We start from the raw sequence: 17,501 nt of genomic DNA on the forward strand, positions 1-17,501 counted from the left end.
TGCACTGTGGGCTCTCTCACAGGAGGGCCCTGGCCCAGCACCAGGTCGCCCAGAAGCTCAACACTGGTAAATGGTCGGGCTTTATTTACAAAGCAAAAGCTGCTACAGTGCTGATGTTGCAGGGAATGAATGGCCGGGGGCCTCTCTGGACAGGGCTCCTGTGTGAGTCAGGGGCCCAGACCCAGGCCTCCCAGGTCCTCGTCCTCTGCCCCGAAGCCTGAGAAGCTGATGGGCTGGCAGGCCAGGCTGCGCAGGTTTACGAGGCAGGCAGTCTGTGTGGTGCTGAAGTCTGGGACGGCCACCAGCAGCACCGTCTGGTCCTCGGGGCCTGCAAAGAAGCCATGTGGGAACCCACCTTAGGTCCTAGGTGAGCCCTTCTTGAAGGGAAGTCACCAGAAGTAAACAGAAGTCCCCCATCAGCACTATGGGAGTGCTGACCAGAGGAGCTCCTTTGGACTGGAAATAAGAAGGGCTAAGGAGATCACCAAGGTCAAAGGCTAAAGCCACACTGACCAGAGGTGAGCTCTGGCACCAATAGGTGTGGACAATTTCAGTCAGCCGGCCACCAGGAAGAGCCTGGGCCGTCTACCCCCAGGGCCGGGGGAACTGGAGTGTAGTTTTTCTTCTCTGTGAGCCTTATCCCCAGTTGAGGGAGTGCCTTGTGATAGCCCAGGCCTTGGCCCCCAGAAGGCAAAACTTACCTCGGATGATTTTGGAGCCAAAGCTGGGGGTGTTGCCACAGAAGTAGACGTGAGGGCACTCGGGAAAGACAAACGGGTCAGTCTTGTAGAAAGGGTAGCAGCCTGGAGAAGACAGGCCTCAGCTGAGAGCGGGCTTCTCACCTCACACTACGGACACAGGGGGGCTGTCCTGTAGAGGACGGGGAGCGCCACCCCTGCTCGCTTGCTCTGTCTCTGTCTCTCTTAATGCTGGTAGCAGCCTCGCCAAATGTGACAACAAAAACGCCTCTGGACATTGCCACGTGATCCCAGGGGCAGGTTAGTGTACCCTGCTGCCTTCGCCCTTCTGGGTGGCCACTGGGGCAGGGCGCAGTGCTCTCACCAGCCCAGACTCCCAAAATGCTCCCATGGCCTTCAGCTCTGAGCAGGGCCATGGCCACAGACAATACAGAGGTAAGGTCCCAAAGCAGCTTCCAGAACAGTGTCAAGCTTTCAGGCTCTTCCTCAGACAGGTCACAGCAAAGCTGCTGAGTGCACATCCATGCTGGGAACCCTCAGCACCAAGGGACCGTCAGGCCTTCCCTGGTCCTTCGGTTCCACCCCATGTGGCTGAGTCCCATTACCTAGGGTGTCAGGGGCTGTGGGGCTGATGTGACGGACTCGCAGGGTCCACTCCAGGATCTCCAAGTGATCCTCCATGCCGCTGTACCGGAAAATGTCACTCACGTTCTGTCCTGATGTCCCCAGGAATCTGCAAGGCGAGGCGAGGCTGATCCCCACCCTGGGAGCTGCCATCTGCACCCCTCCCACGGCGGCCGGCCCAGAGCCCACCTGATGCTCTCATGGGGTGTGTCCCAAGTTAACCTTGACAAAGAGCCCAGTTCTACATGGGCCCTTTGCAGCCCTGAACCCAACCTTCCCCTCCTGGTGCCACTGAGGCAAAAGGCTGGAGTATGGCTGTGCTGGCTACCTGACTCCATCGATGGTGGCCTGGTAGGGGTTGGTGACCAGCTGGAGCGTGGAGTAGGCAGTGGCCAGTGGGAACATGCAGGGGTGCAAAGGCTGCTGGGGGAGCGTGTAGTTGGTTGGGTCAAATTCACCTGGCATCACGTCCACGGGCACCGAGGCCTGGAGGGCACAGGGGCAGGGGAGCTCGCAGGGCCCAGCACCCTCCACACGCAGCCCTGCCGGAGCCCCCTCCACCTCCCCTTCCCTGGTCCACCTTCCAGTGCCTCAAAGACTCCACTCTCAGTCACCGGCCAGCCCCCAGCTCACTCACACTCAGCTGCAGGAGGATCTCGTCCAGCATCTTGACGGCCTCCACACTGGCTGCCTGGGCTTTCTTCGTTAGGTACTTGGCCTGGGGGTGGAAGCCCACAGGCTATCAGGCCTCGAGTGAGGCTGACATCAAAGGGGTACCCAGAGCCTGCCTGGAGGGCTGAGAGCAGAGCGAAGCCCCACGCACAGGGGGCAGTAAAAGTTCTGTGCCACAGGCCACCCAGTACCCTCAGAAAGCAGGGCGTGGAATGAGGCTGGGCCTCCAACACAGGCGGTCCTAGTGTCACTGCTGGACGCTTCCCACTAGACCTGCAAGACCCCGTGCCCCAACTCTCCTTGGGGAAGAAAGGGCTTGATGCACACAGGTAGGCACCATACCTTGTTGATGGAATCTCTGCTCTGGGTGTTGTGGCTGAGGAGGTTCCCAGCGAGGATGACCCGGGAGACGTGGGCGGCGCTGCACTGCTCCCCTTCGTCCCCGAGCTGCCCCGTCACCACATCCACCAGCAGCTGGGTGCCCAGCAGGCTCTCGCCCCCACCTCCACCCAGGCCCAGACCAGACACCAGCAGCACAAACCTGTGGGAGAAGGCAGTTTCCTCCTGGGCACCAAGAAAGCAGGTGGCCCCCGAGGCAGGCTGTGTGGAGCCAACAGCGGAGCTCCGTTGCCGTCATGGGTGGGCAGGGAAGATGGAGCCTGACAACTGTGATTCCCCTGGACCAGCGACCAGGGCCCCTGAGCGCCTGCTCCTCACCTGTCTGTGTCAAGGAGGGGTGCAGGCTTCTGAGGAGCAAGCTCTGCAAAGCAATGGTCCTCCACCTGGAACTTCCCATCGTCTCTCACAGAGCCAAGCACAGCCAGGACCGTCCCTGGGGAACAGCAGTGTCATGCCCTGGAAAGGGGAGCCCGAGGGGCTGCCACTTCTTTCCAGTCACCTAAACAGCAAAACCAGCCGGTTCTCGTCTGCCATGCTGGCAAATTCTCACTTAAGACTCAGGATGGAGTGTCTGCTTCTTGGGGTCACTGTCTTCAAGTGGAGGTGGGAGGAACTGATCCCCTGCATGGATCTCACCCACTACCTGAACCCAAACTCACTGCTCCAGGAATGCAGGGGTGCACCAGCACCCAGCTGCACAGGCCACTCCCTCCCCACTCCCCACCTGTGACCAGCTTTGACACGTCGATGGTGCCTTCCAGTTTGATACGCTGCAATTCATCTTCCAAGATCAGCTCATCATCTGGGTGGATGTATTTGCTCCGAGGCGGCTGAGGAAGCAGGTTGTGCTGGAATTCGGAGATGGGAGGTAGTCTTGGGGCCAGAGCCCACCAAGGCTTCCGGGCAACATCAGTGAGATGACAGTGTAGCCCCCGACCCCCACTGGCAGACAGCCCAGTCCCGAATCCCTGGGGCCAAGGCAAGTGGCCCCATTGGTATCCCCAAGGAAGTGTTCCAGGGGAGGCCCACATGAGCCGGCCGGCCTCACCTCCTCGCTGACCTCCCGCAGGATGGAGGGCTGGAGCGGCATAGCCTTGAAGAGGGTCCCCACCACACAGCACTTCTCCCCAGGCTGCAGTTCACACAGCTTCTTTATTTGGACTCCACTGCCTGGGGCACGAGGGGCATGAGCTCAGAAGCCAGGTGGCCCTCCCACCACCCCCACGGGACACTGTAACAGGCCTCACTGAGCACTGCAGCCCAGGACCCCACCCTGTGCCAGGAAGGAGAGAACATCAAGTGCAAGGACTCCCTGGGCCTAAGGATCACTTGGCCCCGGGAGGACAGAGGGACTCTGGACATGGCTGGGCCCTGGATGCCACGTGTCCTAATAAGAGAAGCAGACACGCAAAGAGAGCGATGTGAAGATGGGGCAGAGACGAGTGACGTGGCCACAAGCCCAGGAAGGAAGAGGCAAGGAAGGATCCCCTGTCAGCCTCCGGAGGGAGACTGGCCCTGCTGACACCCAGATTTCGCACTTCTGGCTTCCAGGACTGGGAGAATAAATTTGTGTTGTTTTAAGCCACCTGGTTTGTGGCTTTACTGTTTGCTACAGCAGCTACAGGAAACGAACACAAAGTTATTATCTCACGTATACCTAAATTATAACACTGATTCTTAGAAATTATGAGGCATGCCAAGTCTCAACACAGCCCTGGCCTAAAAATATTACAACTTCCTTTAAGAGTCTGGATTCTTCCACTTGCCCCACAAATGCCTCATTCTCTAAAAACAGAGATGCCCCAAATTCACACTACATATCCCCATCCATCCCGTCCTGTGCCCTGTGGAGGCAGGCAGCCTTGTTTACCAGAGCACCTGGGTCCTGAAGAACAACACATGGGAAGCATTGGGGGACACACAGAAAGACAGGCATGGAAGACGCTACCCACAGGGTCACTTGGGCAGAGGAGGCAGGAGCACAAGTCCCAGCTGCCCATGGATTTGTTAGTACAGACCCCAAGACCGGAGGAAAACGCTGTCAGGTGGTAATGGGATAACGCGGATGCAGGCCCAGCCCCTTCCTTAGCTCAGCTGACTCCAGCACAGGCCCCTCCTGCCCTGAAATAACCAAGAACATTCCGCAGATATACACCCTGGGGAGTGGAGGGGAGTAATTCAAAATAAGGTAAGGCGAGCACCAGCATGGGACAGAAATGCCAAACGCCAACAGAAACAATAGATCCCAAAGCACCGGCGTCTGCCGAGCCTCACACAGCCCAGGTGGCCGTGCCAAGCACTGGGCACGGAACTCTTCCACCCCTAGCAACACGCCACAGTAGGTATTACTGCCCCACCATATGGTTGAGGAAACTGAGGCACAGAGATTAAGTAACACATCCAAGGTTCACAGTTGGGGTCCAATGTGTGCGCCTTAGCACCAGGCAGAACCACATATCCCTGTGCTGACGGCAGGACATCCGTCTGTCAGGGCGGCATGTGGGCAGCAGTCCAGGCCCCAGCACCGAGAGTGAACACAAAGGCCCATCCTCACCCTCACTGAGCTCACAGTCCAGAGGGAGAGAGAGAACCGCACTCAACGACGGATTAGCCACTGTGACAAATGCCATGAACTAACGAGGCTGAGGCAGAAGATAGGGAGAAGGCCCCACTGGCTGAGGTAGCTTCTCGAAGCACCGGACATCTAAGTTGAGGTCATGAGGGAAGACTGGGAAAAGAGCATGCCAGGCAAAGGGAAAGCCAACAGCAAGAAAGGGCATGGCATGTTCAGGAAAGTCTTGAGGGGAGAGAGGCCAATTCCGAGATGGGCTGAGCTCTGGTGAGGAGGGCCTGCCACACAGAAAAGGACACGGAGGTGTTCTGGGCAAGGCCAGCATCAACCACAAGTAAACGATGCTGCCTGCCATCCACTGCCCAGCCAGGGCCCCATTCATCGTGGGCCGCTGTCTGAATTCCTGAGCCCAGTCTGTGAGCAGAATAAAATGGCTGTTTTGGGTCACTGGGGAGCTTTGTGAGCGGCACCAGTCACTGGAAGAGAAATCTGGTATGAGATAGGGTGCTGCTGTAAAGAATTTAAAAAGTGGCATTGACACTGGGCCCAAGGAGAGTGTCCCTGTAGGCTTTGAGGAAAGTGAGGAAAGGCCAGTGGGAGCCAGAGGAAGGAGACCCTTGTTATGTGGTGGAGGAGAGGCTAGGAGATCCGGGCTGTGACCTCCTGGCTACCTATAATAAAACCAGAGGTCACCCAGTGGCTTGGTGGGATGGGAAGGGCCCGAGTGTCAGTGCTTCCCAAGTGATTCCAACCAGGAAGTGGTGCAACCAGGGCTGAGACCACGAGCCTGGTGCTGGGGGGCAATAAAAATGAATAAGACATGGTCTCACCTACAAAATTTCAGTTTAGAAACATAGAGATGAAATGAAAACTACATGGAAAGCCACTCTTGTAAACAGTAAGGATGGCTAACGGAGCATTACCCAAAAGTTGAAGGTGGGGTTCACCTGCTTCACCGCCAAGAATAACTTAACTGCAAGAGAGATCGCCAAGGACGAAACGGGAAAAAAGAAAAAGGTGTGCATTGCCCAGGCCACTTGATTACAAAAGACAAAGGAGCCCAAGGGACAGGAGGTTCATGCCCAGCAGCCATGGAAGCACTTCCCCAAACTCGTGACTTACCCCAGCGCTGTTGGGCCCGGCTCACCAGGAAGGGCCGCATTTGGATGAGGCGGGTGGCATAAATGTGGGCATACTGCCGGCCAAAGCTGCGCTCCCCCAGCCGGAACGGCTGCGAGGAGTTGGTGTAAGTCGCCACAGGCACCCGGGCAAAGGTGGCATTGTTGGCTGTTGGTGGGGACAGAAGAGTGTGGGCCCTCTGGGCAGCCTGCTCAGAAAACATGGCTGTGCTCGACGTGTCCAGACCGCTGTGCCCAGGCCAAGGAAGAGGTGATCACTGTGAGAACACAAACGCATTCCTGCAATCCCTGCGCACCACCATGGCAGCAGCTTTCCCAGTGTATCTCCACTGCGCCCACAAGGCACGGGCGAGGAGGGGAGGAGGGGAGGAGGGGAGGAGGGGAGGAGGGGAGGAGGGGAGGAGGGGAGGAGGGGAGGAGGGGAGGAGGGGAGGAGGGGAGGAGCTGCAGCCTGCACCAGACAGGAGTCCGAAGAGCAGCTGGAAATTGACGGCGCTGGACACCAGCGACTCGTCCTGTAACCCTCATCCAAAAAGGGAGACAAAGACAGCTAGCAGACATCTCTTCCACCTGAAGCTCTCTAAACCCATTTCAGGTGTCCACTCCCTGCTCCACACCTCCACCTGGGGAACTACCAGGGTCTCAAATCCTACATGCCTCAAATGGAATTCCTCACCTGCCCCCTTCCAGCTCACCAGCAACTGCACCATCTCAGGGCATGAGGCCAGCCTTATTATTACATAAGCCTATAAAATAAGCCTATTATTAAGTAATAAAAATAAACACAACATAAATCAGTCACTCCTCTGCTCAAAACTCTCCAAAGGTTCCCTATTTCACTGAATAAAGCCCCAAGTCCCTAGATCGGCCTAGGAGATCTGCCCTGCCAGTCCTGTCCTCATGTCCCCCCACCAGGAGGCCCGCTCTTTTCCCACATCCTACCCCCACGCGCGGCTCCGTGGCTCCTCACTCAAACCCACCTTCTCCAACTCCCACCCTCTCGGCACTTCTGCTTCTCCAGTGTTTATCGTTTCCCACGTATTTACCTTCTAACCACTGACACATTTTAAGTTTATTGTCTGCCTCCTTTGACATGAACATAAGCTCCAGGAGAGCAGAGGTACCAGCACCTGACCCCACTTTCCAGCAGCAGCCACGAGCCCCACTGAGATGTGCTGCAGGTGGGTTTCCAAGAACCGCGCAGGGAGCAGATGCGCGATGGGATGATGAGTCTGCACGTCATGAGTTAAACAAGATGCAGCACTAAACTCATCTTCGCCTCTTTCAGTTGCCCTTTTAGTGGAGCCATTAGGTGGCTTGTAGCCTATCTCCATTGGACAGCTCTGGGCTGGGCCCCAAACTGAATTAACTTTCGGCCCAAACGTGCAGAGCGACGGCGCCACGCCGGCCGCAGTCCCAGAAGAAGCCCCCGGCCGGGACCAGCGCTCTGGGGTCGGCTCAGGGGTGACAATAGAGACCCTGCGCCCACACACACCGCTCACGCCACACAGGAGGCCCAGAGCGCAGACCCCGCCACCCCACGCGGCCCGGGCGACTCGGGATCCCACTCACCTCGCCGCGCGCCGCGGCCCGCCCACCCCCGCGCGCCGCATCCCGCCAATCCGCGCGCCACACCACGCCCATTGCCGACTCTCACCAATCGCCGCGCGCCCTGCCCCGTCCATCACAGCACGGCCCGCCCACTGCCGCGCGTCGCATCCCGCCAACCCGCCCGCCCCGCCCCGCCCTTCACAGAATCTAACCAATAGCCGCGCGCTATGCTCCATCCCATCGCCGCGAGGCCCGCCCACCAACGCGGGCCGCAGCCCGCCAATCTGTGGGCCCCGCCCGTCAATTGCGGCATTCAGCCAATCCGCGCGCGCTGCGCGTGCGCCGAGTCACGCCCCCAGTTTCCGGGACAACAAGGGACGGGGCTAGCGCCCCGGAACCGCTACGCTTGAGTTCGCCGCGTCGCGGGTACCGGGCCCCAGGGGAGGCGAGGCCCAACGGTCGTCATGCCTTTCCGATAGTTGATGCCGCTAGTGCTACCCCAGGACCGGGGTGGGCGCCCGACTGCGGTGTACGCCAGTGCTGGCAACAGGGTGGGAGGATTGAGGCCGGAGCGCCGAGGGCACGGCCCGGGACTGGGATCCAGGCCGGCAGAGGAGGGTTTAGGGTTAGGCTTAGGTTTAGATTTAGGGTTAGGGAAGCAGATACGCTGCCTAAGGCCCTCCCCCAGGGCCACAGCCCTGCGCAGGCTCCACCCAACATTCCAGTCTTTAGTCCTGACTGCCCGTCGTCATCTACACTCCTTCCTGTCCACGGAGTTGTTTTCCGTGCTGTCCCTCACTTCGGGGTGCTCTTTTCCACATCTCCACTAGTCCATGGAATTTCTAAGCGAGCCCGAGTGGCCCTTCCCCGTGAAGCTTTCCTCGCCACTCCCACTAGCACGGGGATTCTGTCTCGGGCACTCTTGAGCACATGCTGTTCTCACTGTGCATCGTTTGTCAAGTCCCGGTCTTATCCCCACAACAAAATGGGTAATAATAATAGATAACACATAAAAGCGCTTACTGTGGATCTGCCACTGTTCTCAGTTCTTGACACGTTAATTCATCTAATCCTCAAGTAACCCTTTGAAGATGAGGAAACTGAGGCACAGAGAGGTCACACAGCTAGTGAGTAACAGCTGGGATTCACATCAAGGCAGCCTGACTCCTAGCTGTAACCTTATACCTGTGCAGGGCTTCCGCTTGTACAGGTACCGCCCCCAAGGTCAGCTGAATTACCAGCTAATTACCCATTACCTCTCCACTCCCACCCCTGCCATTTGATAAGGAGTTTGTCAAACATCTGTGCAATTCAGAGTGAACTGGATAAGCCAGCCCTTGGAGGATATGTGGGAACCTAGTCTAGTTCACTTATCACAGTGCCTGGCACATGGAGACTCCCAGTTCAGCCTATATTTGTTGAATGAATGGATGAGAAGGGTTTTTTTTTTTTGCCAGGCAATGTGCTAAATGTCTTAAGAGCATTATCTCATTGAATCTTACTATACCCTTATGAGGCAGGTACTATTATCATCTCCATTTTACGGAAAGGTTCGTCGTTGCACAGGGTCACACAGCCAGGAAGCCAGGGGCCAGCATTTGAACCTACCTGCCTGATTCTCCAGCGGAGTGCTCAGACGTACAGCTGTGTAGCCTCTTCATTGCCGCTGGCAGGCCTGTATCAGGCACACAGATGGGGCAGCTGAGGGGTCTGGGATGGACCTCTAGGCAACAGTCATGTTGCCTAGTCATGTTGCAGTAGGAATGATGGGGACTCTGGAAGGGTGAGGACAGATGAGTGGGTGTATTTCCATGGGGTGCGGCCCTGTTGGGGGCTAACATAATACCTTCCCTAACCCTCCTCCTCTTGCTGTCTGCAAGAATGGAAAGGCTAAATATTGATTTTCCTGGCCTCCCTGGTAGCCAAGCAAAGCAATGAGATCAGATCTGGCAGAGACATAAGGCAGGGGGGATGGGGGGGGGGGGGGTGGGGTGGGGGGGGGCTTCTGAGAAATCTGCTTTTGTGATAAAAGGGAGGGGTGCAGGCTGCTGCCCTTCCCCCTCCTTCTGTCTTGAATACAGTACATGGTAGTGTCCTGTGACCATGGGAAAATCCCAGAGATGCCGACCCGGGTACCACTTAGCTATGGCTCCAAGCCATCGATTGCTGCCTTCTTATTTCATGGCAAAAAATGAACCTTATTTGTTTTCTCCACTTTGGGTTTTCTGAATGTGAAAACAAAGATATTCTTAAATGGAATATGCAGGTACATAAGAGGGCAAAGGCACAGAAGTGGTGCCTTTTGGATTGGGCCCCTCAAAATAAGTACTGGTTTCCTTTGAAAGCAAGGGCTGGGTGAGAATGGCATTACAGGAGAAGGCCTTCTATGATGCTCACTAATGTGTTCTTTTTTAACAAAATTTTATTGTGGTAAGGTATTGTAGGGGAGGAAGACATTTCCTCTACCCACTCTGGGTTCTTCTGGCCGGAGACTGAATCGAATTCACATGAGACAGAATAACAGGAGAAAATTATAAACAAAGCTTTATAACATATAAAGCTTTATAACACATACATGGGAGAGGCTCAGGCTAACTGAGAAACTCGCCAAAATGGCTGAAGCCAAAATGGCTGAAGCCCCCAGCTTAAATATCATCTTCAGCTAAAGACAAAGGAGGATGTTGGGGGTGGGGGGAGTCAATCATGGGAGATTACCACACAAGTACAGTAAACAAGAGTCAGGTTATTATGCAGATTTAAGTCCTTGCCTTCTGCATTGATAAGAATTTCTAGAGACAAAGTCATCCCTCCTTCCTGGTACAGAGAGGGAGACACACTTACAGATGGAGATTTCCTTTACAATGTAAATGTCTCTTAACAAAGGGTAAGTAAATTCTACTTTTCAGAGTTTCTTTCCTGTCTGCAGTTTTTAAAAGCAATCAGCTCAAAATAATCCTCATGCCAAAGAGACATATCTTGGGGTGGGCAATTCCAGTCCCTCACAGTATATAAAAGATTTGCCATTTTAACCATTTTGAAGTGTGCAATTTAGTGGCATTAAGTATATTCACATTCATGTGCAACTATCACCACCATTCATCTCCAGAACTTTTTCATCTTCCCACACTGAATCCCTGTTCCCATTAAACACTATCTGCCCATCCCCCATCCGTCCCCTGTTATTCTCTAATCTACTTTCTGTCTCTAGGATTGTAGTGACTCTAGGGCCCTCGTACAAGTGGACTCATACAATATTTGTCTTTCTGTGACTGGCTTATTTCTCTCAGCATAATATCTTCAAGATACATCCATGTTGTAGCGTGTATCAGAATTTCCTTCTTTCTATGGGTGAATAGTATTCCACTGTGTGTGTATAACACATTTTATTTATCCATTCATCTGTCAATGAATATTTGGGTTGCTTCCCCCTTTTGGCTTTTGTGAATAATGCTGCTATGAGCACGGGTGTACAAATATCTGTTTGAGGCCCTGCTTTCAATTCTTTGGGGTATATACCAATAAGTGGAATTGCTGGGTCAGATGTTAATTCTACGTTTAATTTTTTGAGGAACTGCCATACTGTTTTCCACAACAGCTGCACCATTTTACATTCCCACTAATGCTGCACAAGGGTTCCAATTTCTCCACATCCTTACCAACACTTGTTTTCTGTGTTGATAGTAACCATCCTAATGGGGGTGAAGTGATATCTCACCTTAGTTTTGATTTGCATTTCCCTAACAATTAGTGATGTTGAACACCTTTTCGGCCATCTGTATATTTAGGAAGAAATTTTCATTTAAGTGCTTTGCCCATTTTTAAATTGGGTTGTGTTTTTGTTGTTGAGTTTTAGGAGTTCTTTATTTTGGATATTAATCCCTTATCAGATATGTGATTTGCAAATATTTTCTCCCTTTCTATGGGTTGCTGTTTACTCTGTTGATAGTGTCCTTTAATGCACAAAAGTTTTGAATTTTGATGAAGTCCAATTTGTCCACTTTTTCTTTTGTCATCTGTGCCTTTGGTGCATATCCAAGGAATCATTGTCAAATCCAATGTCATGAAGTTTTTCCCCTATGCTTTCTTCTAAGAGTTTTATAGCTTTAGCTCTTCAGTTAAGGTTTTTGATCTATCTAGGGTTAAGTTTTGTATATGATGTTAAGTAAGGGTCCAACTATTTTACATGTGGAGTTCCAGTTTTCCCAGTGCCATTTGTTGAAAAGACTGTCCTTTCTCCATCGAATGGTCTTGGTACTCTTGTCAAAAATTATTTGACCATATATGCAAGGATTTATTTCTGGACTATCTATTTCTTTGGTCCAAATGTCTTTATGCCAGTATCATGCTGTTTTGATTATTGCAGCTTTGTAGTAGATTTTGAAACCAGGAAGTGTGAGTCCTCCAATTTTGTTCTTTTTCAAGATTGTTTTGGCTATTCGGGACCCTTTGAGATCCCATATGGATTTTAGGATGGATTTTTCTATTCTGTAAAAAATGTCCTTGGGATATTGATAGGGATTGCATTGAATCTGTAGATCACTTTGAGTAGTACTGACACCTTAACAATATTAAATCTTCCAATACATGAACATAGTATGTCTTTCCATTATGTCTTTAATTTTTTTCAGCAAGGTTTTGTAGTTTTCAGTGTACAAGTGTTTCACCTCCTTGGTTAAGCAAATTCCTAAGTATTTTTTTTGTGTGTGATATTGTAAAGGGATTTTCAAAATTTCCTTTTCAGATTTTTCATCATTAATGTATAGAAATGCAACTGATTTTTTGTCTGTTTTTTTAATTGAGCTATAATTGACATACAACATTATATTAGTTTCAGGTATACAACATAAAGATTTCGTATTTGTATATATTGCAAAATGATCACTACAATAAGTCTAGTTAACATCCATCACTGCATGTAGTTACAGACAGAACTATTTTTTTCTTGTGATGAGAACTTTTAGGATCTACTCTTTTAGCAACTTTCAAATATGCAATATAGCATTATCAACTATAGTCACCATGCTGTACATTATATCCTCATGACATTTATTTTATAACTGGAAATTTGTACCTTTTGACCCCCTTCACCCATTTCACCTACCCTCCCACCCCCACCCCCACCCTGGCAATCCTCAATCTGTTCTCTGTATCTATGAGCTTGGGTTTTGTTTTGTTTTGTTTTTTAGATTCCCCGTGTAAGTGAGATCATACTATATTTGTCTTTCTCTGTTTGACTGATTTCACTTAGCATAATGCCCTCAAATTCCACCCATCTTGTTGCAAATGGCAACATTTTTATGGCTGAATAATATTCCATTACATATATATATACACATACATGGAATATACATGTATATGTAATATATATATATATATATATATACATATATATATATCTTATTTTTCTATCATCGATCAGTGGGCACTTAGGTTGTTTCTATATCTTGGCTATTGTAAATAATGCTGCAGTGAACACGGGGGTGCATATATCTTTTCAAGTTAGTGTTTTTGTTTCTTTAGATAAATACCAAGAAGTGGAATTGCTGGATCATATGGTAGTTCTATTTTTAATTTTCTGAGAAAAGTCTATACTGTTTGCCACAGTGGCTGTACCAATTTACATTGCCACCAAGAGTGCACAAGTGTTCCCTTTTCTCTGCATCCTCACCAACACTTGTTATTTCTGAAATGCTACTGACTTTTGTGTTGACTTTGTGTCCTGCAACTTTGCTGAATTCATTTATTAGTTCTAATGTGTTTTTCTTGTGTAATCATTATGATTTTCTACATATAAGATAATGTCATCTGCAAACAGATAGTTTTACTTCTTCCTTTCCAATTTGGAAGCTTTTCATTTACTTTTCTTGCTTGATTGCTTTGGCTAGAACCTCCAGTGCCATGTTGAAAAGACATGATGAAAGTGGGCATCTTTGTCTTATTCCTGATTTTAGAGGAAAAGCTTTAAATCTTTTACCATTGAGTCTGATATTAACTGTGGGTTTTTCATATTTGGATTTTATTATTTGAGGTACTTTCTATTCTTAGTTTGTTGATTTTTTTTTTTATCATGAAAGGGTGTAGAATTTTGTCAAATACTTTTTCTGCATCAATTGAGATGATCATGTGTTTTTTTTTCCTTCTTTCTGTTAATATGGTGTATTACACTGATCAATTTTGGTGTGTCCAACCATTCTTGCATTCCATAAATAAATTCCACTAGGTGGATTTACATACGATTTGGTGGAGTTACAAACCAAAGTCACAGTAATAGCTGAGTTGGAAAGACACACTCCTGTTGTGCTTCTCCTTTTCCCACACACTCACAATACTTCCAACACAAGATGTATGGGTTTTACACACATCAAACAATTCTCTGTGACAACTAGCTGGGTGTCCTATAATTCACTTCAATTCTCACACCATCTACCTGGAGTTATTGTCAGATCCCATAAGTTAAGGGCTTAGATCCACAAGACGGGACCTCACCTCACACACCAACCTCAAGTCCCACGTTGTTACCTGTACTTCTGACCAACTGGCTATAAATCAGTGGTCCTACAACCCCCTCCCTTGAGTTCAATACTTTGCTGGAATGGCTCACAGAACTCAGGGAAACACTCGTATTTATATAAAATATTTATATTTTATTATACAATAAACTTTATAAATATATATGACTATATAAAAATAAGTATATGAGATAAATATATAAATAAACATATATAACTTTATATTTACATAAAATATTTATATTTTATTATATAATAAAGGGTATGACAAAGGATATGGATTAATAGCCAAACAAAGAGATATATAGGGTGAGGTCAGGAAGGGTCCCAAGTCCAGGAGCTTCTGTACCCATGGAGTTGGAGCATACCACCCTCCTGGTACATGGATTTGTTCACCAACTCTGAAGCTCTCTGAACCTCATGCTTTTGAGATTTTTATGGACACTTCATCATGTAGGTGTGATCCATTATTAACTCAGTCTCCAGCCCCTCTCTGCACCCCAGAGGATGGGGACTGGGGCTGAAAGTTCCAAGCTCCTAATCATGGCTTGGTCTTTCTGATGGCCAGCCCCCATTGAAGAGCCCACCCAGAGTTGCCTCATCAGACCAAAAGACACTCCTTTCACCCAGGAAATTCCAAGGGATTTAGGAGCTCTGTGTCAGCAGCCAGAGGAAGAGACCAATATATAGTCTATTATTTCACACTAGCTTTTATAATTGTCCATGTATTTACCTTTACCGGGAATTTATTTCTTCTTTCGGTTTTGAGTTACTGTCCAGTGTCCTTTCATTTCTACCTGAAGGACTCCCTTTAGCTTTTGTTGCAGGGAAAGTCTAGTGGTAATGAACTCCCTCAGCTTTTGCTTATCTGGAAATGTCTTCGTTTTATTTCCATATTTGAAAGACAGTTTTGCCAGATGTGGGATTCTTGATTGATGGCTTTATCTTTTAACTCTTTGAATAAATCAACCCACTGCCTTTTGACCTCCAAAGTTTCTGATAAGAAATCTGCTGACAATCTTTTTGAGGACCCCTTGTATGTGGTGAGTTGCTTCTCTCCTTGCCACTTTTAAGATTTTCCCTGTGTCTTTGTCTTTCAGCAGTTTGATTAAAATGTGACTCAGTGTGGGTCTCTCTGAATTGTTCTGGCTTGGAGTTTGTTGAGTTTCTTGGATGTTTGTATTCCTGTCTTTAATCAAATTTGTTATTTTTTGGGCCATTATTTCTTCAGATAGTCTCTTTGCCCCTTTCTCCCTCCTCATGGAACTCTCACAAATTGTATGTTGGTCCACTTGATGGTGTCCCACAGGCCTTTAGGCTCTGTTCACTTTTCTTAATTGCTTATTTTTTCTGTTTCTCAGGCTCAATAATTTCAGTTTTCCTATCTTCAAGTTTACTAATTCTTTCTGTTCAAGTCTACTTTGGAATGCCTCTAGAGGATTTTTCATTACAGTTATTGTACTTTTTAAAAATAGACTTTATTTTTAGAGCAGTTTTGGTTCACAGCAAAATTGAGTGGAAGATACAGAGATTTCCCATATGTTCCCTGACCCCAAGATACATAGCCTTGCCCATTATCAATATCCTCCACCAGAGTGATACATTTGTTACAATTGATGAACCTACATTGACACATCATTGTCACCCAAAGTCCATAGTTCAAATTAGGGTTCACTCTTAGTGTTGTACATTCTATCGGTTTGGACAAATGTATAATGTATCCACCATTATAGTATCATACAGATACTGCCCTTAAATATCCTCTGTGCTCCAGCTATTCCTCCCTCCCCCTTCCCCGTAACCCCCGTAATCACTGAACTTTTTTACTGCCTCCATAATTTTGCCTTTTCCAGAATATCATATAGTTGGAATCATTAAGTATGTCACATTTTCAGGTTGGCTTCTTTCCCTCAGTAATATGCATTTAAGATTCCTCCATGTCTTTTAATGGCTTGATAGTTCATTTCTTTTTAGTGCTGAATAATATTTCATTGTCTGGATGTACCACAGTTCATTTATCCATTCACCTACTGAAAGACATCTCAGTTGCTTCCAAGTTTTGGGAATCATGAATAAAGTTGCTATTAACATCTGTGTGCAGGTTTTTGTGTGGACATAGGTTTTCAACTCCTTTGGATAAATACCAAGGAGCATGATTGCGGGAATGTATGGTAAGTGTATTTAATGTTGTAATAAATTGCCATACTGTCTTTCAAAGTGGCTATTCCATTTACACTCCTACCAGCAATGTATGAGAGTTCCTGTTGCTCCATATCCTCGTGAACATTTGATGGTGTTAGTGTTCTCAATTTTGACCATTCTAATAGATGCATAGAGGTATCTCATTATTGTTCTAATTTGCATTTCCCTGCTGATATTTGATTTGGAACGTGTTCTCATATGCTTGTTTGACATCTCTACGTATTCTTTGATGAGATGTCAAGGTCTTTTGCCTAGTTTTTAATTGTATGGTTTGTTTTTTTAGTTTTAAGAGTTGTCTATTTTGGATAACAGTCCTTTATCAGATGTTTTTCAAATATTTTATTCCAGTCTGTTGCTTGTATTTTCATTCTCTTGACAGTATCTTTCACAGACAGAAAATTTTAATTTTAATAAAATCAGCTTATCAATTCTTTCTTTCATGGATCATGTCTTTGGTGTTGTATCTAAACATTCATTCCCAAACCCAAGGTCATCTGGATTTCCTCCTATGATATCTTCTAGGAGTTTTATAGTTTTGCATCTTACACTTACCTCTGTGGTCCATTTTGAGGTAATTTTTATGAAGGGTGTAAAATCTGTGGCTAGATTTCATTATTTTGCATGTTGTTATCCATTTGTTCTAGCACCATTTGTTGAAAAGACTATCTTTTCTGCATTTTATTGCCTTTGCTCTTTTGTCAGAGATCAGTTGATTATGTGGATCTATTTCTGGACTCTCTATTCTATTCTATTGATCTATTTGTCTATTCTTTTGCCCAAATCACACTGTCTTGGTTACTGTAGCTTTATAGTAGGTCTTGAAGTCGGGTAGTGTCAGTCCTCCTATTTTGCTATTCCCCTTCGATATTGTGTTAGCTATTCTAGATCTTTTGCCTCTCCACATAAACTTTAGAATCAGTTTGTCTATATACATAAAAATAACTTTCTGGGATTTTTGATTGGGAGTGCACTGAACCTGTAGATCAAATTGGGAAGAACTGACATCTTGGCAATATTGCCTCTTCCTATCCATGTACATGGATTATGTCTCCATTTATTTAGTTCTTTTTTGATATCTTTCATCAGAGTTTCATACTTTTCCTCATTTAGATCTTGAACATATTTTGTTAGATTT

The 17,501-nt window shown here is 48.0% G+C and overlaps 1 protein-coding gene across 8 annotated transcripts; it reads right to left on the bottom strand.

Moving 5' to 3' along the window:
- Positions 1-62: 62 nt before the first annotated feature.
- POLD2 (DNA polymerase delta 2, accessory subunit) lies at positions 63-8,844 on the bottom strand. 8 transcript variants are annotated; one of them, XM_070264367.1, is made up of 12 exons: positions 7,677-7,727; positions 6,781-6,850; positions 6,088-6,361; positions 3,442-3,563; positions 3,118-3,241; positions 2,712-2,826; positions 2,337-2,535; positions 1,960-2,040; positions 1,651-1,808; positions 1,304-1,431; positions 702-803; positions 63-328 (listed from the first exon to the last, which is right to left on the bottom strand). In XM_070264367.1, the coding sequence occupies exons 3-12, from the start codon at positions 6,305-6,307 to the stop codon at positions 168-170; spliced, it is 1,410 nt and encodes a 469-aa protein (XP_070120468.1). In that variant the 5' UTR covers positions 6,308-6,361; positions 6,781-6,850; positions 7,677-7,727; the 3' UTR covers positions 63-167. The 8 variants fall into 8 exon arrangements, with proteins under 8 accessions (XP_070120468.1, XP_070120469.1, XP_023494753.2 ...); XM_070264368.1 differs by having other exon boundaries at positions 7,600-7,682; XM_023638985.2 differs by having other exon boundaries at positions 6,781-6,863; positions 7,600-7,682.
- Between the last annotated feature and the right edge of the window lie 8,657 nt (positions 8,845-17,501).

Source organism: Equus caballus, chromosome 4, assembly GCF_041296265.1.
Source record: "Equus caballus isolate H_3958 breed thoroughbred chromosome 4, TB-T2T, whole genome shotgun sequence".
In the NCBI taxonomy this organism is placed as follows: domain Eukaryota; kingdom Metazoa; phylum Chordata; class Mammalia; order Perissodactyla; family Equidae; genus Equus; species Equus caballus.